Raw genomic sequence first — 27,228 nt, 5'->3', positions numbered from 1 at the left:
ACTACGAGAAGACGGTGATAGACTCTGGTGGACACTCAGGAACTGCAGGTCAAGTAGGATTTTTAGAGTTTCATTGGAATGGTGTTGAACAGAGGAGGTCAGTCTTTGTCTCAATTACTTAGAGAGATTTCAGAGCTAACCAAGAACAAGTGATTGCTTTGTATTTGTTTCTTATATGTACCGGCAATTAGCTTTGAAGTAGCAAGTCCGAATAAATAGACTGAATCTTACTAAGGGGTTTATGGTCCAACACCTCACATAAGTACCGGGTGATCGAAAAGTCTGTATAAATTTGAAAACTTAATACACCAAAGAATAATGTAGATAGAGAGGTAAAAATTGACACACATGCTTGGAATGACATGGGGTTTTACTAGAACGAAAAAAAACAAAGTTCACAAAATGTCCGACAGATGGCGCTGGGCAGCAAAACGTCAGTGACAGCTACTGAGATGGGTGAGAGGTACGCCGATATGTTACAGAATCGCATCATCCCCAGCCTGGCTGATAAACACCTGCTGGAACGTACGATGTTTATGCAGGATGGCTGTCCACCCGATATTGCTAGACGCGTGAAGGATCTCTTTCGCGCGTCGTTTGGTGATGATCGTGTGCTCAGCCGCCACTTTCGTCATGCTTGGCCTCCCAGGTCCCCAGACCTCAGTCCGTGCGATTATTGGCTTTAGGGTTACCCGAAGTCGCAAGTTTATCGTGATCGACCGACGTCTCGAGGGATGCTGAAAGACAACATCCGTCGCCAATGCCTCACCATAACTCCGGACATGCTTTACAATGCTGTTCACAACATTATTCCTCGACTACAGCTATTGTTGAGGAATGATGGTGGACATGTTGAGCATTTCCTGTAAAGAACATCATCTTTGCTTTGTCTTACTTTGTTATTCTAATTATTGCTATTCTGATCAGATGAAGCGCCATCTGTCGGACATTTTTTGAACTTTTGTATATTTTTGGTTCTAATAAAACCCCATGTCATTCCAAGCATGTGTGTCATTTTGTACCTCTCTATCTACATTATTCCTTGATTTATTCAGTTTTCAACTGACTTTCTGATCACTCGGTATATGTGAGAATAAACTTGACGGAAACTAACCAATCTTTTCTGCCTATTGCAATTCTGTAACCTATTTTCAGGAAACTTATTTGCTTCAAACCAAGGAGATTCTCTCCCTCTCAGCTCCGATATAAGGATTGACAGCAATTTATAACGAACCCATTGTCGTTATCGTCACGATTCCGCTACGCAGTTCGCACTTACTTCATTCTGGTATAGTGAGGCTGTGCCGGGACGCGACAATAAACCTACTGTTTTCACAGTCAAAGGCTTTCACAAAACATTTCTAGTGGATTAAAACATATCTGGTGATGTAATTACATGCATTGTAAAGACTTGACTTTGCTACAGTGACGCTGTGCAATAAAGGAATAAACCGTATGTATTAACATATGTAGTGTGGCAGAGGAGTGAAGCGCGGTGGTGTGTTGGCAGTGCGAACTGGCGGCCACGGCGGGCTACCGCTGCGAGGAGCACGTGGTGCGCACGCGTGACGGCTACCTGCTGGCGCTGCACCGCCTGCCCCCCAAGGCGTCGGCCGGCGCGCGCCGCGGGCCGGTGTTGCTGGTGCACGGCATCCTGGGCGCCTCCGACAACTGGATCCTAGCAGGACGCGGCGAAGCGCTCGGTCAGTCACTGCCGCCACGCCGCGACTCCCAGTCCCTGCATCCCACGTCACAGTAACACACACACACACACACACACACACACATACACACTGTGGTGTCACCGCCAGACACCACACTTGCTAGGTGGTAGCTTTAAATCGGCCGCGGTCCATTAGTACATGTCGGACCCGCGTGTCGCCACTGTCAGTGATCGCAGACCGAGCGCCACCACACGGCAGGTCTAGAGAGACGTACTAGGACTCGGCCCAGTTGTACGGACGACTTTGCTAGCTACTACACTGACAAAGCCTTTCTCTCATTTGCCGAGAGACAGTTAGAATAGCCTTCAGCTAAGTCCATGGCTACGACCTAGCAAGGCGCCATTAACCATTTCTAGAGAGAGTCTCACTTGTATCATCCAGAATGCTGTATACAATTGATGGATTAAAGTTAAGTATTCCAGCAGCTACGTACTTTTCTTTATAGGATTCATTACGTATCCTGTTTCAGACCTAACGCCAGCCGGCGTGTGTAAACGCGTGCCTTTCGGTTACCCGTCACTGTGGACTGGCTGTCTTGTCAGTCCACAACACACACACATACACTAATGGCCATTAAAATTGCCACACCACGAAGATGACGTGCTACAGACGCGAAATTTAACCGACAGATGAAGATTCTGTGATATGCAAATGATTAGCTTTTCAGAGCATTCACACAAGGTTGGCGCCGGTGGCGACACCTACAACGTGCTGACATGAGGAAAGTTTCCAACCGACTTCTCAAACACAAACAGCAGTGGACCGGCGTTGCCTGGTGAAACGATGTTGTGATGCATCGTGTAAGGAGGAGAAATGCGTACCATCACGTTTCCGACTTAGATAAAGGTCGGATTGTAGCCTATCGCGATTGAGGTTTATCGTATCGCCACATTGCTGCTCGCGTTGTTCGAGATCCAATAACTGTTAGCAGAATGTGGAATCGGCGAGTTCAGGAGGGTAATACGGAACACCGTTCTGGATCCCAACGGCCTCGTATTACTAGCAGTCGAGATGACACGCATCTGATCCGCATGGCTGTAACGGATCGTGCAGCCACGTCTCGATCCCTGAGTCAACAGATGGGGACGTTTGCGACAATCATCTGCACGAACAGTTCGACGACGTTTGCAGCAGCATGGACTATCAGCTCGGAGACCACGGCTGCGGTTACCCTTGACGCTGCATCACAGACAGGAGCGCCTGCGATGGTGTACTCAACGACGACCATGGGTGTACTAATGGCAAAACGTCATTTTTTCTGATGTATCCGGGTTCTGTTTACAGCATCATGATGGTCGCATCCGTGTTTGGCGACATCGCAGTGAACGCACATTGGAAGCGTGTATTCGTCATCGCCATACTGGCGTATCACCCGGCGTGATGGTATGGCGTGCCATTGGTTACACGTCTCGGTCACTTCTTGTTCGCATTGACGGCACTCTGAACAGTGGACGTTACATTTCAGATGTGTTACGACCCGTGGCTCTACCCTTCATTCGATCCCTGCGAAACCCTACATTTCAGCAGGATAATGCACGATTGCATGTTGCAGGTCCTGTACGGGCATTTCTGGATACACAAAATGTTCGACTGCTGCCCTGGCCAGCACATTCTCTAGATCTCTCACCAATTGGAAACGTCTGGTCAATGGTGGCCGAGCAACTGGCTCGTCACAGTACGCCAGTCACGACTCTTGATGAACTGTGGTATCGTGTTGAAGCTGCAAGGGCAGCTGCACCTATACGCGCCATCCAAGCTCTGTTTGACTCAATGCCCAGGTGTATCAAGGCCGTTATTACGGCCAGAGGTGGTTGTTCTGGGTACTGATTTCTCAGGATCTATGCACCCAAATTGCGTGAAAATGTAGTCACCTGTCAGTTCTAGTATAATACATTTGTCCAATGAATACCCGTTTATCATCTGCATTTCTTCTTGGTGTAGCAATTTTAATGGCCAGTAGTGTACATACACACACACACACAACACCATCCTTTACACAGCGAGTAACTGAATTCCCTTTACAGACGTCGAGGACTCGTACGCCGGAGCTCAGTGCAGTGGGACTACTGCTCGTTAGTTGTATGCGGACCGGTTTCCACACCGCCGGACTACTTCGCACTCCCTTTTTGCTACGGTGTATCAGCAGGCCACGGAGAGGCGAGTATGTAAATTCGCCACGGCAGCACAGCAAACTCGAATTTGAAGAGACTGTACTCCATCCAGTGGAACAGGACGGGACGAAGAGTACCAGAAACACACCGAATGTGGATCGCCAAACTGTAGCGTTTTGTGTACGAGCAGCAGCTACGCTGTACCCCCCCCCCCCCCCCCCCCACAAGGTCCAGACAATGCAACCACAGAATTTTGCGTCACGTGCCCACTTCTGAAGATGCTTCACAAGGCGGATCTTTTCACGAATGAATCCAAGTTCATAAGGGAAGGTATTCTCAATTTCCACAACAATCATTTCGGGCTAATCCAAACCTGCACGCTGCGCGACCCATGGGTTTCAGAACAGATATGGTCTGGAAGTTTGGACAGGATTCATAGATGGACGTTTGGTTGGGCCAGAACTCATGGGTGCCACGTTATTGCGATTCTTTGAACGCGTACTGCAAGGGCTCTTGGAAGACGTGTCGCTACATCTCCATCAAAGCATGCGGTTCAAGCACCACCTCATTTTTCACGGCCTGTCCGAAACTATTTGGACGATTTTGGCAACAGTAGACAGGTAGTGGTGCCCCGATTGTTCGGCCTGCACGTTTCCTCAGCTAGACTATTGCCTTTGGAGTCACATGAAATCGTTGAAGTACGAGAGCCCTGTGGCTTCCGAGAAAGATGTACTGTCGCGCGTTATTGCTGCGGCGGATGCTGGTGGACCAAAGATTCATGATTACAAACGGAGGTACAGTACCTTGGATAATGTCGGTGGTCATGATATCAAGCTCTGAGTGGACCCAGACGAAGAATGGACGTCGGAGAGTCAGATTTGTTGTGGCATTTGCGTGTAGCGGGAAAACAGTACATTTTCTGACATTAGTTCCTATTTTAAACATAGCTGCGCAACAGCAACGGTTCCACGTAATAAGACTAAAAACAGCCGACCAGTTGCAATGGATAAAGTAATCTTTACCTAGGTTTCGACCGATTTAAATCTCTCTTCTTCAGAAGGCGGCAGTATTACATTAATATGAAGAAGACAGATTTAAATCTGTCGAAACTTAGGTAAAGATTACTTTATCCATTGCAACTGGTCGGCTGTTTTTAGTCTTATTAGTTCCTATGTTAAACATAATTGTTTTGCCCCCTCCCCTTCAAGTCCTCGATGTCTGTGAAGGGAATTTAGTTACACCCTGTACGTCGTATGTCGGATACATCACAATTTTTTTTTTTCAAATTTGCACTCTACGGCTCCCTGGAGTATCACGGAAGCTCTTCCCCGATGTCTTCACTGATGTCCCATCACCCTATCACTACTGCTCCATAGCGTTTTCCATACGTACTTTTCCTCACCGATTCTGACGAGAAACTCTTCGTGTCTTATCAATTTATCAAAGCGAGGCAGAATACATGGAGGAGTACGACAAGGATGCACAATTTCACCACTCTGGTCTATTATTTATATGAATAAAATCATCCAAGAGTGGACACAAATGCCACACGGCTTCATTAAAATCAGTGGAAACACAAAGCTAGATATTTTAATTTTTGTAGGTGATTTAGTTCTCGTAGCACCTTCAGAGGATGACTTTGAGCTTTCTGTACAAGATTTACAGACAATATCCGAGAAATACAGCATGGAAACTAACACCGAAAGGACTAAAGTTATGGCTGTATGCGGAAATTACCCGGTGCAAAGCACGATCTGTTTAAAATATAAAATTCTAGAAGGAGTTAACACATTCACATACACTCCTGGAAATGGAAAAAAGAACACATTGACACCGGTGTGTCAGACCCACCATACTTGCTCCGGACACTGCGAGAGGGCTGTACAAGCAATGATCACACGCACGGCACAGCGGACACACCAGGAACCGCGGTGTTGGCCGTCGAATGGCGCTAGCTGCGCAGCATTTATGCACCGCCGCCGTCAGTGTCAGCCAGTTTGCCGTGGCATACGGAGCTCCATCGCAGTCTTTAACACTGGTAGCATGCCGCGACAGCGTGGACGTGAACCGTATGTGCAGTTGACGGACTTTGAGCGAGGGCGTATAGTGGGCATGCGGGAGGCCGGGTGGACGTACCGCCGAATTGCTCAACACGTGGGGCGTGAGGTCTCCACAGTACATCGATGTTGTCGCCAGTGGTCGGCGGAAGGTGCACGTGCCCGTCGACCTGGGACCGGACCGCAGCGACGCACGGATGCACGCCAAGACCGTAGGATCCTACGCAGGGCCGTAGGGGACCGCACCGCCACTTCCCAGCAAATTAGGGACACTGTTGCTCCTGGGGTATCGGCGAGGACCATTCGCAACCGTCTCCATGAAGCTGGGCTACGGTCCCGCACACCGTTAGGCCGTCTTCCGCTCACGCCCCAACATCGTGCAGCCCGCCTCTAGTGGTGTCGCGACAGGCGTGAATGGAGGGACGAATGGAGACGTGTCGTCTTCAGCGATGAGAGTCGCTTCTGCCTTGGTGCCAATGATGGTCGTATGCGTGTTTGGCGCCGTGCAGGTGAGCGCCACAATCAGGACTGCATACGACCGAGGCACACAGGGCCAACACCCGGCATCATGGTGTGGGGAGCGGTCTCCTACACTGGCCGTACACCAATGGTGATCGTCGAGGGGACACTGAATAGTGCACGGTACATCCAAACCGTCATCGAACCCATCGTTCTACCATTCCTAGACCGGCAAGGGAACTTGCTGTTCCAACAGGACAATGCACGTCCGCATGTATCCCGTGCCACCCAACGTGCTCTAGAAGGTGTAAGTCAACTACCCTGGCCAGCAAGATCTCCGGATCTGTCCCCCATTGAGCATGTTTGGGACTGGATGAAGCGTCGTCTCACGCGGTCTGCACGACCAGCACGAACGCTGGTCCAACTGAGGCGCCAGGTGGAAATGGCATGGCAAGCCGTTCCACAGGACTACATCCAGCATCTCTACGATCGTCTCCATGGGAGAGTAGCAGCCTGCATTGCTGCGAAAGGTGGATATACACTGTACTATTGCCGACATTGTGCATGCTCTGTTGCCTGTGTCTATGTGCCTGTGGTTCTGTCAGTGTGATCATGTGATGTATCTGACCCCAGGAATGTGTCAATAAAGTTTCCCCTTCCTGGGACAATGAATTCACGGTGTTCTTATTTCAATTTCCAGGAGTGTATTTGAACTATAAACTATCCTATCTGTAAGAAACAGAACTAGATGAAAAATCTACCAGGTATGCGAAAACAATGGGAGTCATTAATAATGTAATGAAACCTTCCCTGGTACAGAAACACACCAGTGCTGTACTATGGAATTGAACCCTGGACAATAAAGGTAACTGACGCGAAAAGACTATCAGCCTGTGAAAGGAAATTCTTGAGACGAACACCTGGTTACGACAAACGTGATCACAAAAGCAATGGAGATATGTTAAAAGAACTTCAAATGAAACCCGTCACACATTATATTCAAAACTGCCAAAACAACTGCAGAAAAGGTCCATAACGAATGAGATCAAGGAGGAACCCAAATCTCATGCTACACTAACACCCTAAAAGTGTTAGATCGCTGTGTCGACCAATGAAAAGACGGCAGGAGAACTTCTCGACGAAACCGTGACATGTCAAGACGCCAAATACCTGGAAGGGAAACGATGATAATGGCGAAACGTCCGCTTAATGTTCATTCAAACCACGCTGCACTTGAAAGATTTCGATTCTACTGTTTCCTAATTTTCTCACACTCCATGATCCACTTACAGATGTATAGTCTCAGACATGAATTCTTTTTAAACGGTCAATTTCTGATACAACCGCACATCTTTTGTCTATGGTCCTTACGTACACCTTGCTTCGTCAATTTTGCGTTAATGTGTTTGTAGTTTCTATTCAGTGCAAACCTCTTTCTCCTCGATCTTTCACTTCGTCTGCTAAGTAATTATCAATTTTTGATATTAATTTTGATGTTATGTTTATCGCTTATCTTATTTCATCTACTCCTCAAGATATTTCTCTTTCTCTGGCTGTTCTCAAAACAAAATTCTGTGCTCGTCAATTGGTCTTGAAATTTTTCCGAACTCCTATGAGAGTGTCTTGATTTTAGTTTTTGGGTGATTAATAGTCATCCGAAAGTCCGGTGGCCTTTCTCCAAATTCATATGTTCTGCTCTCTAACTAGGCACTTCTCCCAGCGATTTGAGGTATTTCGAAAGAGTGTTATATATCCCTTCTGGCTTGTCTGATTGCAGGTGGCTTTTATTTTTATTTATTTTTTGTTTTTTCCTCTCCAGTCGCCACATTTTAGAGAAGAATGGTGGTTTAGTCGAGAAACAATTCTTCCGCCACAGACTTCGAATGGACAATTAAATTCAAATGACATTCCCTCCATCGTCTCCGAGCATTTCTATTACTAATCACATATCAGGAAAGCGTGGGAATTACTGTTGTGGCAAGAAACACCAAACAGGTACATTTGTATGAAACTGTGGAAGGATATTACGCTATCATTGGAACAATAAAAAAACTATATCTTGTAATTGGAAACCGTTGGATCGTAGCCATGTTTGCGCAGTGTAGTTGTGCGACACTCGTTGCACGAGAGCTTTCAGATCGATTCCTCAGGAAATTTTCATTTTTGAGCTACACAACTTCCAGTTACGACAGTTAAATTCTGTACATGAGCGCAGAGAATAGTTGGTTAAAAATTGAAACAGTTTGAAAATGGGAGGATTGAAAACTATTCTCCTAAAATAAAATTCCATTGTTTGTAGAGCAGTAATATATTCAAAATTATTTTCTAGATGACAGCAAAATCGTAGTCATAATTAATTCCTCTTGCTTGGTAACACAATTTTCACGCACTTTCCACAGAATTACAACTACACAGAAAACTCAGTATTAACAAACATATCAGGTATTTAAGCTTTATTGGAACAGTTTAATGAGGAAAGTGCGCCTCTTTTTACGAAAATAAAATCTTATTTCATTAAATAATTTCTGAGTATTTATAGTTACAAGATAAAATTACTGAAAATATTTTCGGAAATAAAACAAGAAAAAAATTCAGTTACAGACTTTACACATTCAACATCTCGTTAAAGAGAGGGTAAAATTTAATATCAGAGCCCTTACATACGCTAGTCAAATACTAAAATTTTTCTATATGACAAAACCATAAGCAAAAGGCACTATTAATTTATCGTTAATCAGATCCAGAATGAGCCAGGAAGTTTCGTTCGTCAGATGCTACAAAATTAAACTGTCACTGTCTTTCCTTGGATGAAATGTGTACTCCGCCTAATCCACTGCTTACGTCATGACTGCCTTCCTAAAGAATTCCGTCACTTATGGCTATATGGAATGGGTATTTTTTTTTCTCTTAGCGCTACCCATTAATCGCCTAGTATAAATGAAAAGTATTACAAAATCGTACATGAATTTCAACTCGTTTTCATGATAATTTTTCTTGTTTGGAGAAAATATCTGCATACATTTATTTTAAAAAGAAGAAAGAAGGTAAAACAGATTGCAATCAAATTTTCCATGATCCTCTTAAGAAGAGATTAAAAAAGTGTTATCTTAGATCTTTTGAGTTATATCTTAATTTCAGGCGATGTTTCCCCTTTTTTAAGCGCACGAACGAACATGACAGAACTGACTTCGATAACAAACTGAGGAGCACATCGTTGCTCTGCTTTCACTGTGCAAAATCTGGCAAAAGGCACAGTAACTTCAGCAGGACACTGTCCTGGCAGGGACAAGGGTCCTATCAACACGTGAGAAGCATTCAGCTGTAGTAAATCGGGAGTTATTTCTGGGTTACATACCCATAGATTGAGCCAGCAAAGATGTAGTTCTGTATCAGGATGTAAAGCGTGAAAAAAAAGGCTCTGAGCACTATGGAACTTAATTTATGAGGTCATCAGTCCCCTAGAACTTAGAACTACTTAAATCTAACTAACTATGGACATCACACACATCCATGCCCGAGGCAGGATTCGCACCTGCGACCGTAGCGGTCACGCGGTTCCAGTCTGTAGCGCCTAGAACCGCTCGGCCACCCAGGCTGGCAAAGCGTGAAAGTTCTCTCCAGTGTCTGTTAATGATTTTTTGTTTGTTTGTGAATTGTGTAGATTTTTCTAATCTAATGTGACGAGAAGACTAAAACTCGCGCCCATTTTTGCTGTACCAGAACAATGGTCATTATTTCCATGCATAGTTTGTGGCCCTGCTTAACTCATTCTGTGCTTTCTTCCATTTTGCGTCATAAGAAAAATGGTACTGAAATTAGTTACGTCATGAAATAAATTTGTACTAGTTTTGAGCTTGACATGAAACACATTCCCAGTCTCAAATATCACTTCTCTCTGAAACTTCCTGGCAGATTAAAACTGTGTGCACAGTTTTAATCTGCCAGAAAGTTTCATATCAGCGCACACTCCGCTGTAGAGTGAATATCTCATTCACGAAACATTCCCCAAGCTGTGGCTAAGCCATGTCTCCGCAATATCCTTTCTTTCAGGAGTGCTAGTCCTGCAAGGTTCGCAGGAGAGCTTCTGTAAAGTTTGGAAGGCAGGAGACGAGGTACTGGCGGAAGTAAAGCTGTGAGGACGGGGGGTGAGTCGTGCTTGGGTAGCTCAGATGGTAGAGCACTTGCCCGCGAAAGGCGAAGGTCCCGAGTTCGAGTCTCGGTCCTGCACACAGTTTTAATCTGCCAGGAAGTTTCATATCAGCGCACAGTCCGCTGCAGAGTGAAAATCTCATTCTGATCACTTCTCTCTCATTATCTGTAGCTTCCAAATGTTGCAAAGATTGTATTTCGATTCATTAAGAAAACGTAATTGCTTCCTTGTCACTTGATCAACTGTAGTGCGTCAACTGTCATCGGATGCACGCCAGTGGTCAGGTGGCCTTGTTCTAAAGCCGACAACAAGAACATGAACAACATCTGAACATGTAAACGATCGAATTTTTAAGCACACAGTTGCACTACCGTATGTTGAAAAATGTGCTTTTACATCTTAAACGGTTATAATTTATTAGGAGCGTCCATATTATGCGAGAAAAATTGTGTATGAAGTACAGTGGAAGAAATGTGTCGTTTCCTTGAAAACACGCTAGTCGCCGCATCGTGCCTTGGCCCGCATTTCGACAGCAGGGAAAGTGTGCCTCAGAATGGCATGTTTCGTCTGTGCAGTACGGGAGACGACGCACACTGGCCGCACGGGATCCCCACTACATTTGTTCCCTCGTCGCTGAGATCATCGCAAGCATCATATTAGCAGTTCAAGCATGTAACACCGTCGTCTTTTTCGGCGTCATCTGTTACCTTGTGCCCGGCGACATCAGATGCCAACTGTGATGTTGAAAGTCTCCACTGCTGTCCATTCCAAAGACGGGCATAGTGTAGGACCTTCGTTTACTACTACTACTACTACTACTACAGTTTTCAACCTTCGAATTACATGTCATTCTTTGTCCACCATGTTGACTAATTATTACCAGTATCTTCATCTCTGTGTAACTATTGCAACTTACGCCCACTAGAACTTGCTCACTGAATTCTAGTCTTGGATTCCCTGGACAATTTTTATCTCCTGTACTCTCCTGAATTATTGATATTAGCATTTGTTTATGTCTCTGAATCTTACCTATCCACCTATCCGTTCCTTTAGTCAAGTTGTATAAAATTATTCTCTCCCTACTATATCCAATACCTCTTGAAATTTCGTGCAGCTTAAACCCAGAACCTTGCCTTTCAATGGCAATGCCCTTACAATCCAGGCACGATATACTTATGGTGTCCCGCTCCGGCATACAGTGGTAATCTATAAGGAAGTTTCAAAACAGTGCACACTCCACAGATGGGAGAAAAGTTCATTCTGGAAACCATTCTCTAGGCTGTGGCTAAACCACATCTCCGAAATATCCAGCCTCTCAGGACTGGTGGTACAGTAAAATACGTGATGTCTGTAAACTAGGAGCAAGGTGCTGGCAAAAGTGAAGCTGTAGCTTCCTTTTCCCTGGTACCTCATTACCTATTTCCCACGATACTGGGGAAGATTTGGAAAGAGTAAAATCAACAATTAAAATAAAAAGCTTATGTGGTACTACGTAAAAAACAAATTATTGAAAAAATGCGGGATTTAGCATTTATTGATAACGAGCAGGCCTTTTATAAACCCCTTTTGCGGAAAATATTAGAAATTAAATGTTTTCCTAAACCCCTCATTAATACCAGTATCATAGATTCTGTAAGTTTGGTTTTAATAAACCAAGGTGTTCAACAAGGCTGGGGTCTATCACCAAATTTATTTAATTTATATGTTAACGACCTAGTTATGAAGTGAAAACGTTAAAAACAGTTAGGAATTAAAATAGGATCTAGCATACCATTAAATACCCTGTTATATGCTGACGACCTGATAATGACACAGGAAACATAATATAATTTAGAAAGCGCTTTATATATATTAAGCCATAACGCAGTATACCACAATTTAACTATATCTGCAAATAATACAAAGATAAATTAGAAACTTTTAGAACAAATATCCCACTTCAGTTATCTAGGATGTGATATTAGTTTTGACTGTCACAAAGACATTGGGATGGAGGTTCATGAATTCCAAGCTATCTATGGAAAAGTTACTTCTGCTACTTGCCATATGCATACTGCTGCAATCACTGTGCTTTATCGTCTGTAAGTCAACTTTTATGGTGACAAGAGTCGTAAGCCAATGGACTACTACACTTGGCATTTAATCTTCACATCTGAAGACTGTTACTACAGTCTTAAGCTATGGCTTGTGATTTTTTTGTTCTTAAGATGGAAGTCTCATATGATAATAGCCGTTTTGCTTTATTCAATGTTTATTCATCAGCATATGATGTATCAACGGCCATTACATCTTATGAAGAATATTATTTTAGAAATTAGGTCGAGGGTTCGAATAAAATTTTATCTGCAACTTAACCTCTCCATGTTTAATTGGAAGAACTTTGGGAAGAAAAAAAAAAGGGAGACACAGATGAAATTCTATAAAGTTATGGCTGTAGCTACACTTGCATATGGTTCCGATGAATAGGAAGTAACAAAAAAGGAAATTTACGTATAAAAGCATCAGATATCAAGTTCATGAGGTATGTAAGGAACTGTAATAAAACGGATATTATACTGAATGAAACAATGAGATGAGATTTAAAAATCTTTTCAGTTAATGTCACGATAGAAGAGAACAGAATGAAACAGAAGGGTCATATTTATTAAATTACAAAAGATTTATTGGCAAAAGAATAATCAATTATCGGCCGACTGTATAGAGAGAATTAGGAAAACTTTGTAAGAGATGGAAGGATGGCAGAGACTGGAACACGCTACTATAAAACTTAGTCCTTGGAAGGGTGGTGATGTGCTGTTTTTTTTCGGGCGAGGGCACGTTTTCAAGAGAGGTCGTGTTGAAAAGTGTTAATAATGTTGTATGGGATGACGAAAAGTACACGCAGTAGTGTCTTGGTTCGACAACATTTTACTGTGAATGTCTGGGGCGGTATTTTCAATGATTATGTAATTCGACTTGCGTACTTCCGGATAAACTGAACGAAATCTTGTACAATGCGGTTCAGGTCGTAGAAGATGTGCCGCTAAGAATTCGTCAGCTTATATGATTGCAAAACAACAGGGCGCCAACGCAATTTGCACTCGACGTGTGTACGATTTGGACAACGATGGATTGGCCGCAGTTGTCCTGTTTATGCCCATATTGGTCACCACACTTGACGTTAATGGACTGCTTCTCCTGAGATCACGTAAAGAGTCCAGTTCACGAAATTTTGATGGATACTAGGTTGGACTTCGTTGCTAGAATTATACCAGCCGCGGCAGTAGTACGCCATTCCCCTTGGGTTCTTGAGCGTTTAAGACAGTTGATGGTTCGTCACTGTACACTTTGCCGAAATCAAGGTGCTCGACATTTTCAACCACACGTGTAAGAGAACAGATTGTTGTAAAATCATAAGGCCCCGCTATAAACTACTGGCCATTAAAATTGCTACACCAAGAAGAAATGCAGATGATAAACGGGTATTCATTGGACAAATGTATTATACTAGAACTGACAGGTGACTACATTTTCACGCAATTTGGGTGCATAGATCCTGAAAAATCAGTACCCAGAACAACCACCTCTGGCCGTAATAACGGCCTTGATACACCTGGGCATTGAGTCAAACAGAGCTTGAATGGCGCGTATAGGTGCAGCTGCCCATGCAGCTTCAACACGATACCACAGTTCATCAAGAGTAGTGACTGGCGTACTGTGACGAGCCAGTTGCTCGGCCACCATTGACCAGACGTTTTCAATTGGTGAGAGATCTAGAGAATGTGCTGGCCAGGGCAGCAGTTGAACGTTTTCTGTATCCAGAAAGGCCCGTACAGGACCTGCAACATGCGGTCGTGCATTATCATGCTGAAATGTAGGGTTTCGCAGGGACTGAATGAAGGTTAGAGCCAAGGGTTGTAACACACATGAAATGTAACATCCACTGTTCAAAGTGCCGTCAATGCGAACAAGAGGTGACCGAGACGTGTAACCAATGGCACTCCATACCATCACGCCGGGTGATACGCCAGTATGGCGATGACGAATACACGCTTCCAGTGTGCGTTCACCGCGATGTCGCCACACACGGATGAGACCATCATGATGCTGTAAACAGAACCCGCATTCATCCGAAAAAATGACGTTTTGCCATTCGTGCACCCAGGTTCGTCGTTGAGTACACCATCGCAGGCGCTCCTGTCTGTAATGCAGCGTCAAGGGTAACCGCAGCCATGGTCTCCGAGCTGATAGTCCATGCTGCTGCAAACGTCGTCTAACTGTTCGGGCAGATGGTTGTTGTCTTGCAAACGTCCCCACCTGTTGACTCAGGGATTGAGACTGGATGCACTATCCGTTACAGCCATGCGGATAAGATGCCTGTCATCTCGACTGCTAGTGATACGAGGCCGTTGGGATCCAGCAGGGCGTTCCGTATTACCCTAGTGAACCCACCGATTCCATATTCTGCTAACAGTCATTGGATCTCGACCAACGCGAGCATAAATTTCGCGATACGATAAACCGCAATCGCGATATGCTACAATCCGAACTTTATCAAAGTCGGAAACGTGATGGTGCGCATTTCTCCTCCTTACACGAGGCATCACAACAACGTTTCACCAGGCAACGCCGGTCATCTGCTATTTGTGTATGAGAAATCGGCGCCAACCTTGTGTGAATGCTCTGAAAAGCTTATCATTTGCACATCACAGCATCTTCTTCCTGTTGGTTAAATTTCGCGTTTGTAGCACCTCATCTTCGTGGTTCAGCAATTTTAATGGCCAGTAGTGTATTACTCTTCAAACTTCGTCAGCGCTCCACGTTTCGTTTCCTTCGCTGGAAATTTCCTCAGTGTTCTATTGCTGGCCCTAGATGGCTGAATACTGTCGAAAGATAGTGTCACACTGACTTACAAAAGCCTATTTACTGAACTTTTTCGGAGAAGTCAAGTTAGTGGGTAAAAATCTTCACCCTCTATGGTTAGGCGTCATCATTGGGTAAATACTGAAGGCAGATACTGCCAGAAGGAGACAATAAAATATAATTGCTATTGTCCAACTTTGGTTTTTTCCTGGTAGTTGTTCATTTTGTCGCTTGCCGCGGCTGTGTGTTTACTTCCTTGATAGAGGGTAGCCATGGAAACGGAAGCCTATAGTCGTCATCTCTACTGAAATTGTACTCATTCTTACATATTTAGACTGCTTCATTTTCCATGTTCCATTACCTTTTATTTTACATTTTTTTCTGAAACCTGTGCAAAGTTTATGCTCTTTCTGCATTATTTTATTTTAATAAATCAAAAGCATCAGTTTGCTTTTGTTCTACAATATTACTTTTATTGTGTTAACTGGTTTTCGACTTACAATGCCATCTTCAGACATTTACTTAGTACTGTCACCAAAGAAGTTACAATCGGAAGAGAAGTAATATATTTAGAATGAAGCAGACACATGCAGTAAGTAACATCTTTGACAGTGTGGTGGTAATGCAATGAAAAAGTAAAAAATTGAACAGTAAGTAAATAAAAATGGAGTAGACAGGAAAACCTCTAACACAAAAGATAGGAACAGCATGCCTACATAACAGTTTCTATTAATAAACGAAACTAGTAAAATAAGTACTTGACAAGGCTACATCAGGAGGTATAAAACATGGAGAGTGATACACAAAGCAATTAAAAGAAGAAACAATTATCAATGTAACTACAGAATATGCAAGGAACTTAAGCAATATCAATAAGATCAACAGAAATAAATAAATGCGGGAAAATGGAGGAATTTGAGGGAACATACAGTAAATGCAATTTTTGAGAGTGTGGCGGTACCGAATTTTAACATTAACATCATATTAAAAACTGTTACTATGTATCAGTTTGCATTAAATAAATGAACCAAGTAAAATATAAACAATACTTGATGAGACAATTACAAGACGTGTTAAACACGGACAGATATACAAGTAACAGTTAAAAGAAAGCCTTAACAATTGAAACTACAGTCTATATGGAATACACAGACAACTTCGATAAAACAAAAGAAGTTAATGGATACAGCAAAAAGGGAATATGTAGGAACAGACAGTCTGGGAAGTAATGAACAACATAGATGATTATATGAAGTTTATTTTCGTTCCAGTTTAGCCGATACATGCTTTGGCACAACCACACACCCTACTCCCGCTCTGTGCTGGCGTCCATCTGCGTCCGTTGTAGATCAGAAGAAGTATTGACTGAAAAATTTAATACTATTCATCCGAAGTATTGTTATTTTTATTTTTACTACACATATAAAGGCGCAACTCTCTGTATGTCAATTCATACTTAATTTGCCTCAAACTGAGAATCTCCGGCAACAGTCATATTCAGAACCACAGCTAAATTCTTCATAGATTGTAAAGTTACCTCTCTTCATTCTTTTGTGGCTATTAAACTTCTCGTAAAATTTATAGTAGTTTTCCCGACTGCTTATAAGAACCTACAGCTTGTTTCAGCAGCATTACCCTTCCGTAATGAAAAATGTTAATTTCATAACTAAAAAGAGGTTATTTCTTCACTTATTTGCTGTGATATAATTTGATAATACACTGGAACATAACAATTATTGCGACTGATATACAACCAGCTAAATATAAACTGTTCTTTTATCTCAATGTTGTGCTCGAGGTTGAGAGATAACTTTGCCAGTATCAGCAATGTTTTCCATGTCACTGCAGCGGAATCGTGACACATGAACAACTGCGTTTTTACCATGAAATACACTTCAAGCAAAGTTGGCTACAGATGGTTAACAGAATTTTTCGTGAGAAGTTTCCTGAAATGATATGGTTGTCAGGTGTGTGTTCATTATGCAAAAATAACTGTTGATAATCTGTGAAATAATTTAGTCTGAATGATGAAGTATTCTGTTAGCAATTACGTGGCCCTAATCTTACGTCGTTTGGTAAAATTAAACTTCTTGCACAAAAATAACTTTTAGCAAGGCTCTATATTATTTTGTTATAAATGATTATTTATTTAACTTTAGTGAGAAAACCACCACACTTATATCTTTATATTATAGTGCTTCTGAATTTTATTATTGTTGTTGTACTTCTTGTTTTTTTTTTGTTTTAAGTGCACGCGGAATGTTAGTGAAGTATGCACGCGTATGAATGTAGTATGGCACCCTCAGCATCAATTAAAGAATATGATTTATTATACATCCTCTCAAATCACGTCGGATGTTTCCTTTAGTACAGTAATAAATCCGCTTTTTACTTAAGATAAAATACAGTGGTATCAGTTTTATTGTCGATACTTTCTGTAGCATGTTTATTTATCACACTAAAGATGTTAGCATAATCAAAATTCCGATTCATAACTGGGAAACCTCGGATACGTTGCATCATGTATCATAATGCCTCCCCAAACGATTTCGTTATCTCGCAATGTCAAAACGGCTAATCGTTGCTCTTTTCAGGACGAAAGTCGGCGTTACACAACCGGGTAGGTGCCTCTAACTACGTTACTCAAAGTTGTTTCAACTGTTGATATATTTCTCTTCTCGTGAGACAAGTAGGTAGATCCACTTATTATAAATCCTTTAAGACGGAGAAGAAACCTTAGGCACAAGCAACCGTACAGTTCTTTCCCCTTTGCGTAGCCACAGCTACAAATGTAAATCAGATTGTAACACCCATGAAGTAAAATCCCTGAGATGAGTGGTAGATGTTGATGCTTCCAAGACAAAACCGTGAATGCGACTGTAAATAGCAAGCAAAGCGTCTACCAGTGAAGTAACGCTCTCATCTCTAGGGAGTGTTTTAAGTGTCGCAGCGTTCGCGCATGCGATCGATATTATTACGTCCACGGTACGGCGTCCCCTACTGTGTTCGTTGTTTGTCGACGACTTCTTCATCTTCTCCGCATATTCCAACTTTGCACCGAGCGAGGTGGCGCAGTGGTTAGCACCCTGCACTCGCATTCGGGAGGACGACGGTTCAATCCCGCGTCCGGCCATCCTGATTTAGGTTTCCCGTGATTTGCCTAGATCACTTCAGGCAAATGCCGGGATGGTTCCTTCGAAAGGGCACAGCCGATTTCCTTCCCCATCCTTCCCTAATCCGAGCTTGTGCTCCGTCTCTAATGACCTTGTTGTCGACGGGACGTTAAACACTAATCTCCTCCTCCTCCTCCTCCAACTTTGCAACGACCACTCGGCAATTGCATTTGACAGTTAGGTGGTTGGAGGAAAGATCGAACACCTCAGGATTAAATTCTGTTTGGAGAGAAATATTTGTGCTGATTTTAATCGCCCTCTTTCTAATTTACCTGGTTTAAAACCGGGGAATACTGCTCTCACTGTTAAGGAAAGGGTGAAATATCTGGTCCTCTCTTTTGATGAGAGGCTAAAATGGCTGCCACACCTTAAAGAAATAAAACTGAGACGACTCAAGGCTTTAAATAACCTTGCGTCAGTCATAGATCTTTGTGAGCCGACAGGACACGTCTGTTCCAACTTTTAAAAGCCTTTGTGCGACCCCAGCTTGAATACGGATGCCAGACCTATGGATCAGCAAGGCCTCCTTGCCTCAAATATCAGGATGCGGTTCACCACGACTGGATTCGCCTGTCAACAGGGGCCTGTCGCACGAGTCCTGTTGCTAGCCTGTGTGCAGGGGCTGATGAACCTTGGCTGTCTATTCGACGTTTTCTCCTCGTGGTACACCAAACATATAGGGCTTTGTCCGTTCCTAAATCGCTAGCAGTCATCTCTGTTCCACAGCCGCCACTGTTAAGTCTGTTCCGTTACCATCCATGGACAACATTGCCAAATGGGATCCGTGCGCGGGGAGCCTTGAATTACTATATGTCAGGAGCATTACGGTCCAAAGTCTGGGGTGGAGTAGGGGATCTCGCTGGATACGTAAGAGGTCCAGGTTACTTTCCTAATTGACTGCTTACAGGAAGAATTATACTCCAGACTATATTTTTAAAATTAACTTTATCGAATTTTTACATCGCCATCCAGATATTGCTAGTGTTTATACGGATGTGATGAGTGTAAATAGTTAGGTTTTATCAGCTGCTCTGTCGGGTTCCTCTACATTGTCCTCAGGATAGGGCTCCCAGAGCAGTTTTCAGTACATCACTCTGAAGTGTTTGTTACCCTGAGGGCACTGGCGCAGATGAGTCGGAGTCATGGCAAGAAAATCCCTATCTGCTTAGATTTTCAAAGAGCCATCCTCGCTATTGGTCAGGTGTACCCAGCAGATTGGATGGTACAAGAAGTGTAGGACACTCTCCATCTGTTGCAAAGGCAGGAGAGGAAAGCAATTTTCTACTGGGTTCCAGGGCATATAGACATACGGGAAAACGAACTCACTCATGCGGCCGCTAGGGAGGTTTGCTTCCTTCCACCTCCTGTTCGCTGTCTAGTCCCTCTGCAGGCTGTTACAACTTTTGTGACCCAGAAGACCATGTGTTGCTGAGAGTCTCAGTGGCTGGATGTGAGAAATGATAAGCTACGTTCCCCAAAAGATTTACTGCTACCGTGGGTTACTTCCTTTCGACCACGACAAGCTGAATAAATCGCCCTTCCATAGCTTAGAGTGGGATGTTCCCCATTGACACGTGGTTTTCTCTGAGGTCACGAGAAGCCCCCTGTGTGTTACAGCTGTAAAATACAGCAGTCGATCCGACGTATATTAACTGAGAATGCTTTATGTGATGACCTGAGGGCAGCTATTGGTCTTCTAAAGGACTCCTCTCTATTTTAACTGGTAATGCGGACTGTTTTTCCTGTTTTAAGATTTTGTGTAAAGTCTGGACTTCTTCCCAAAATACTGGGCGTAATATTTTAATCGGCTTGGATTCCGGGGAAGTGTATGCACACACGAGGCAATGCTGACTGTATGACTTATCTTAGGCGATAGGTTAAGGACATGCAAACCTACGTTTATAGCATTTGTAGACTGACAGAAAGCTTTTGACGATGTTGACTGGAGTACACTCTTTGAGATTCTGATGGTAGCAGAGGTAAAATACAGGGAGCTAAAGGTTATTTACAAGTTGTACAGAAACCAGACAGCTGTTATGAGAGTAGAGGGGCATGACAGGTAAGCAGTGGTTGAAAAGGGAGTGAGACAGGGTTATGGTCTATCCCCGATGTTATTCGATCTGTACATTGAGCAAACGCTAAAGAAAACCAAAGAAAAGCTTGGGAAGGAATTGCGGTTCCGGGGGAAGAAATAAAAACTGAGGTTTGCCAATGACATTGTAATTCTCTCAGAGACAACAAAGGAGGAGCTGAACGGAAAGGACAGTATCTTGAAAGAAGGATGCAAAATGAATATCGACAAAAACTATATAAGAATAATGGAATGTAGTCAAATTAAATCAGGTATTGCCAAGGGAATTAGGTTAGTAAACGAGACACTTAATGTAGGACATGTGTTTCGGTATTTGAGCAGTAAAATAACTGATGTTGGCCGTAGTAGAAAGAACATAAAATGTAGGCTGGTAACGTCAGGAAAATCGTTTCTGAAGAAGGGAAATTTGTTAACATCGAATATACACTGATAAGCCAAAACATTATGACTACTACCCATCGCAACATTCGATGTCACACGGTGCCATTGCGGCACGTGACGTGGTAACAAAAGTATGTATGTGGAGCAGACACGGACTGGCAATCACCCTAACGAAAATATGGGCTGCAAATGGGGAAATCCATTGAAATTAGCAACTGTGACAAAGGGCAGATTATTATAATGCAGAGCCTCTGAACGAGTCTCTCGAAAACGCCGAGGCCGGTCGAATGTTCACGTGCTACTGTCGTGAGCATCTACGGAAAGAGGTACAACTACCACTAGGCGCTAAATGGTTGGACGTCCACGACTCTTCACAGAATGTGAGGTTTCGGAGACTTGTCTGCCCTGTAAAGAAGGATAAGTGGTGGTGATCTGTGGCATTTCTGCTGAAAGGGCACAGTCCCGGTGCACGCACAAGAATTTCGGGACACAGCGTTCATCGTACATTGTTGTGATATGGAGCTCCGCTTCACATGTTGACCTAACGACATCGTCAGTTGCTATTGCAATTAGCGCACGAGCATCAAGATTCGTCTGTCGATCAATACGATGGTCGTCTCCACAAACGCCGTCATCGAGGTGAATGGCGGCTTGAAACGAGCAGCGCGGGCTGGTGAGAGCAGTAACATGCTACAGGAAACATTCTCCTGTGCTAGCATGGGATCTGTGGTAGAAATCCAAGATGCGCTACCAGCTGCGAACCACCGGCATCTCTTTGTTCTTGATGTCTTCCCAAACAGCGATATCACCTTTCAGCAGTGTAACTGTCCGTGTCTCGGAGCCAGAACACTGATACAGTAGTTTGAAGAGCATTATAGTGATCTCACGCTGACGTTTCGACGACCAAATTCGGATGATGTAAATTCTGTGGAGCCCATCTGGGTCTCTATCGGGCGCCATCACCGCTTATGCAGATCAGCGGCCCTTTATTTACACGAATTACATGACCTGTGCATGGACATATAATACTACATACCTCCACATACCAACCAACAAACTGTCGGATCCCAGATACACAGAATCAGTGATGAATTTCGTTCCAAAGACAGACAAACAAGCTATTAAGCAGGTGGTTATAATGTTTTGGCATCCGTATACTCGCAATGTTCAAAAATGTGTGAAATCTTATGGGACTGAACTGCTAAGGTCATCAGTCCCTAACCTTACACACTACTTAACCTAAATTATCCTAAGGACAAACACACACACCCATGCACAAGGGAGGACTCGAACCTCCGCCGGAACCAGCCGCATACTCGCAATATGTTACATTTACACTCCTGGAAATGGAAAAAAGAACACATTGACACCGGTGTGTCAGACCCACCATACTTGCTCCGGACACTGCGAGAGGGCTGTACAAGCAATGATCACACGCACGGCACAGCGGACACACCAGGAACCGCGGTGTTGGCCGTCGAATGGCGCTAGCTGCGCAGCATTTGTGCACCGTCGCCGTCAGTGTCAGCCAGTTTGCCGTGGCATACGGAGCTCCATCGCAGTCTTTAACACTGGTAGCATGCCGCGACAGCGTGGACGTGAACCGTATGTGCAGTTGACGGACTTTGAGCGAGGGCGTATAGTGGGCATGCGGGAGGCCGGGTGGACGTACCGCCGAATTGCTCAACACGTGGGGCGTGAGGTCTCCACAGTACATCGATGTTGTCGCCAGTGGTCGGCGGAAGGTGCACGTGCCCGTCGACCTGGGACCGGACCGCAGCGACGCACGGATGCACGCCAAGACCGTAGGATCCTACGCAGTGCCGTAGGGGACCGCACCGCCACTTCCCAGCAAATTAGGGACACTGTTGCTCCTGGGGTATCGGCGAGGACCATTCGCAACCGTCTCCATGAAGCTGGGCTACGGTCCCGCACACCGTTAGGCCGTCTTCCGCTCACGCCCCAACATCGTGCAGCCCGCCTCCAGTGGTGTCGCGACAGGCGTGAATGGAGGGACGAATGCAGACGTGTCGTCTTCAGCGATGAGAGTCGCTTCTGCCTTGGTGCCAATGATGGTCGTATGCGTGTTTGGCGCCGTGCAGGTGAGCGCCACAATCAGGACTGCATACGACCGAGGCACACAGGGCCAACACCCGGCATCATGGTGTGGGGAGCGATCTCCTACACTGGCCGTACACCACTGGTGATCGTCGAGGTGACACTGAATAGTGCACGGTACATCCAAACCGTCATCGAACCCATCGTTCTACCATTCCTAGACCGGCAAGGGAACTTGCTGTTCCAACAGGACAATGCACGTCCGCATGTATCCCGTGCCACCCAACGTGCTCTAGAAGGTGTAAGTCAACTACCCTGGCCAGCAAGATCTCCGGATCTGTCCCCCATTGAGCATGTTTGGGACTGGATGAAGCGTCGTCTCACGCGGTCTGCACGTCCAGCACGAACGCTGGTCCAACTGAGGCGCCAGGTGGAAATGGCATGGCAAGCCGTTCCACAGGACTACATCCAGCATCTCTACGATCGTCTCCATGGGAGAATAGCAGCCTGCATTGCTGCGAAAGGTGGATATACACTGTACTAGTGCCGACATTGTGCATGCTCTGTTGCCTGTGTCTATGTGCCTGTGGTTCTGTCAGTGTGATCATGTGATTTATCTGACCCCAGGAATGTGTCAATAAAGTTTCCCCTTCCTGGGACAATGCATTCACGGTGTTCTTATTTCAATTTCCTGGAGTGTATTTACGTTCGTGGTCAACTGCCAGTCCCTGCACTTTCTCTGTCTGCGGGATCGAGCTTGATTTTTATGGAGGAGCTTTTCCTTCTCCATAAACGTAAACAACAGATTACGTCAGCATATAGGCGTAAGATTATGTGCATCAGTCCCACGAACCATTTTGAAAATGGCGATGACCTGCGCTTTTTTATAGTCACTAGGTAATCTTCGTTGCTTCGGAGACCGACGATAAACAGCTGCTAGCAAATTCTTGCGCATAATCTCTGTAGAATCTTACAGGCGTATCTTATGGTCCTGATGTCTTTTTTCACTACTGACCGCCGACTACTGACTGCTGACGCATATATCAAACAAAATTTAGCAGTGAAATAAAATCAATTGAATCTAGAATTAAGTTAACAAAATTGTGAGGTTAGGACTGTGGGAAGCTACAGTGCCATGATATCCTTATCTGTGCAGCTTCTAATGAAAGATTACAGAACCGTTACTGATCAGCCAGAAAACAACCCTGAAAGCACGAGAAATAGAAATACCAAGTCACACAAAACAGTGCAGAATAACCAGATAAAATCAAGGAAAAATTATCAGGACCGACACAGTTAAAAGGGGTCAGCCGACTGTGGCTGGGCGAATCCTTAGAAATGTAGATTGAAGTGTTAGGAAGTCGTTTTTGAAAGTATTTGTATTGAGTGTAGCCGTTTATGGAAGTGAAACATGGAAGATAAACAGTTTACACAGGAACAGAATAGAAGATTTTGACATGTGGTGATTTAGAAAAATGTGGAAGGTTAGATGGGTAGCTCACATAACTAACGAGAAGGTACTGAACCGAAATTTGTGGCACAGCCTGACTAGAAGAGGGCATCGGTTAAGAGGAGGCATTATATTGAAGGGAAGTGTGGGGGTCAAAATCGTAGAGGAAGATAAAGAGATGAATGTGGTAAGCAGATTTAGAAGGATATAAGTCGCAACAGTTATTCGTATATGAAGAGGATTGTACAGAGTAGATCAGCATGGAGACAGCAACAACAACAGCTAGATTTTAATGTGTCACAGAATGGCTCGGTCACCCATTATTTCTAAGGAGTCACCCAGCCGCAGTCAGCTGTCACCTTTTAATTGTGTCTGCCCTGATATTTTTTCCTTAATTTTATCTGGTTATTCTGCATTGTTTTCTATTTCTGACAATATCAGAGTTGTGTTCTTAGTACTTGCGTAAGGATACCACTTGGATTTAAATGTTATTGTTTTATTTTCGTTGTTTCGTAGATGACCACGTCTTTTATCGCTATAAAACACCTAACGTCATCAGCAACAGCAGCAGTTTCACATCTCTGGCATAAAGGTGTAATATAGGGCATGGTAGTCCGTATTTAAAATCACTGTTAGTCCTGAAATTTGTTGCAGATAATAAAGGAGAGCCGCATTCTCTACAAACATAGAAAAATTGCAATCGATGAATTCATAGCGTCACGGATTACTGTAAAATGTACAGCTCGTCCAAAGTCACAGACTAAGAAATTTAGCAGTCTTTAAGATTTTGAACATGGCTGCACTACAGCAACTGTTACAGAACAGCAGGTGTAACAGACAGCCAATCAGGTGCAATAATTGGTGGTTTTCAAGTAACCTTTACCATGGTGGTGGTGGGTAGTGTTTAACGTCCCGTCGACAACGAGGTCATTAGAGACGGAGCGCAAGCTCGGGTTAGGGAAGGATTGGGAAGGAAATCGGCCGTGCCCTTTCAAAGGATCCATCCCGGCATTTGCCTGAAGCGATTTAGGGAAATAACGGAAAACCTAAATCAGGATGGCCGGAGACGGGATTGAACCGTCGTCCTCCCGAATGCGAGTGCAGTGTGCTAACCACTGCGCCACCTCGCTCGGTTAACCTTTACCATGGTTTCGACGGATTTGAATCCATATTCCCCAGAATGACAACAAACTTCACGTAAGCCACCGGTCAGTGAATCTATCTCCACATGACATGTGTCGATAACGGTCTGTATGTCCATACGTAAAAGCTAACCACAGGATTTCCTGGTATCCACGCTCTCCACTCTCTCTCAGTCGGCACGTGGCTATTAACATGGTCTGTTATTTTAAGAGATTTGTCTTATTGATGTGGCAAGCCATTGATTCTCGGGGCCTTAACATTTACACATGGACGTACAGACCGTTGCCGACACTGGTCATGTGGAAATAGCTTTACTGACTGATATCTAATGTGACGTTTGTTGTCCTACTGAGGAAGACGGGTTTAAATGCGTCGAAACCATGCCAAAGGATATTTGAAGACAATCATTTATTGTAAATGGTTAGTTGCCTATTATACCTACAGACTTCAAGAATTCATGTTGAGAACATTATAAAACACAATGGGAAAGATATTTCTGTGAAGACTCAAAATGAGGAGGAAGGAGTAATACGAAATAGGGAATAATTCAAATATAGTTATGTAATTTAATTTTTTATTGCAACGACTAGTAATATAAAATACCGTCGTTTATGCTTCACAGGATACCTCCTGGCGGACGAAGGCTTCGACGTCTTCATGGCAAACTTCAGAGGGAACTTCTACTCAAGAAGACACGAATCGCTGTCTCCCGACGAGCCTGCCTTCTGGAGGTTCAGGTAACGACCACTGTCTCCAATACGAACATAACGAATACTTACGGTGGTGGAAAACAACTTCAAGTCAGTACCAGTCAGGCAGTGAGTGTTGAAGTAACACAGAAATCACGAATTTTTGCACTGGTCTAGGTAGTTGCGGTGATGGTTGCTGTTGCTGTTCCAATTATGAAGTGTTCTGGTTTTGGTGCACCAAACTCACATTTATTGTTTCATTGTTTTTTGCTGTATTCATCCAATGCCATTAGCGTCAAACATATAAATGCATCAGGAAGAGAACCGCCTATCACCAAAGTGGTTGCTGTTATGGCTTTGTTACTGCCCACGAGGGTCATTCAGTAACTACAACAACACATTTTTATCTCTCCTAATTTCGCTTGACAGAATGCTGATTTCCATTATTTCCGCTTCAGCCACTACATCTTGTAACACGCCCGGGAGTACGAATGGGTGGGGTGGTACCTTTTAAGCTGACTTCTCGTTTTATGACGGTTGCTTTTCTTGACCGTGCGCCCTGTCCACACCACGTACCTGGTAATCCCGCGGCGGTCGTACTGTTCTGCTCCACACTGCTGCTGGCTTGCCTGAAATTATCTATCGAAATATGCAAGCGGGTTTAGGGGAGCCACTCAACGCTAAAACACAACACTGTTCGAAGTCTGGTATGAACAACTATGCCGGCCGCGGTGGTCTAGCGGCTCTGGCGCTGCAGTCCGGAACCGCGGGACTGCTACGGTCGCAGGTTCGAATCCTGCCTCGGGCATGGGTGTGTGTGATGTCCTTAGGTTAGTTAGGTTTAAGTAGTTCTAAGTTCTAGGGGACTTATGACCTAAGATGTTGAGTCCCATAGTGCT

The 27,228-nt window shown here is 44.1% G+C and overlaps 1 protein-coding gene across 1 annotated transcript in view; it reads left to right on the top strand.

Moving 5' to 3' along the window:
* LOC126188732 (lipase 3-like) overlaps positions 1–27,228 on the top strand; it is a 148,657-nt gene that overhangs the window by 59,153 nt on the left and 62,276 nt on the right. Inside the window, exons 2-3 of the mRNA XM_049930340.1 lie at positions 1,511–1,703; positions 26,263–26,377. Of these exons, the coding sequence (XP_049786297.1) occupies positions 1,511–1,703; positions 26,263–26,377 (308 nt within the window). The remainder of the gene's footprint in view (positions 1–1,510; positions 1,704–26,262; positions 26,378–27,228) is intronic.

The sequence above is a fragment of the Schistocerca cancellata genome, chromosome 5, assembly GCF_023864275.1.
Source record: "Schistocerca cancellata isolate TAMUIC-IGC-003103 chromosome 5, iqSchCanc2.1, whole genome shotgun sequence".
Lineage (NCBI taxonomy): Eukaryota > Metazoa > Arthropoda > Insecta > Orthoptera > Acrididae > Schistocerca > Schistocerca cancellata.
The sequence above is the reverse complement of the archived record's forward strand: the minus strand, read 5'-3'. Positions and strand labels throughout refer to the sequence as shown.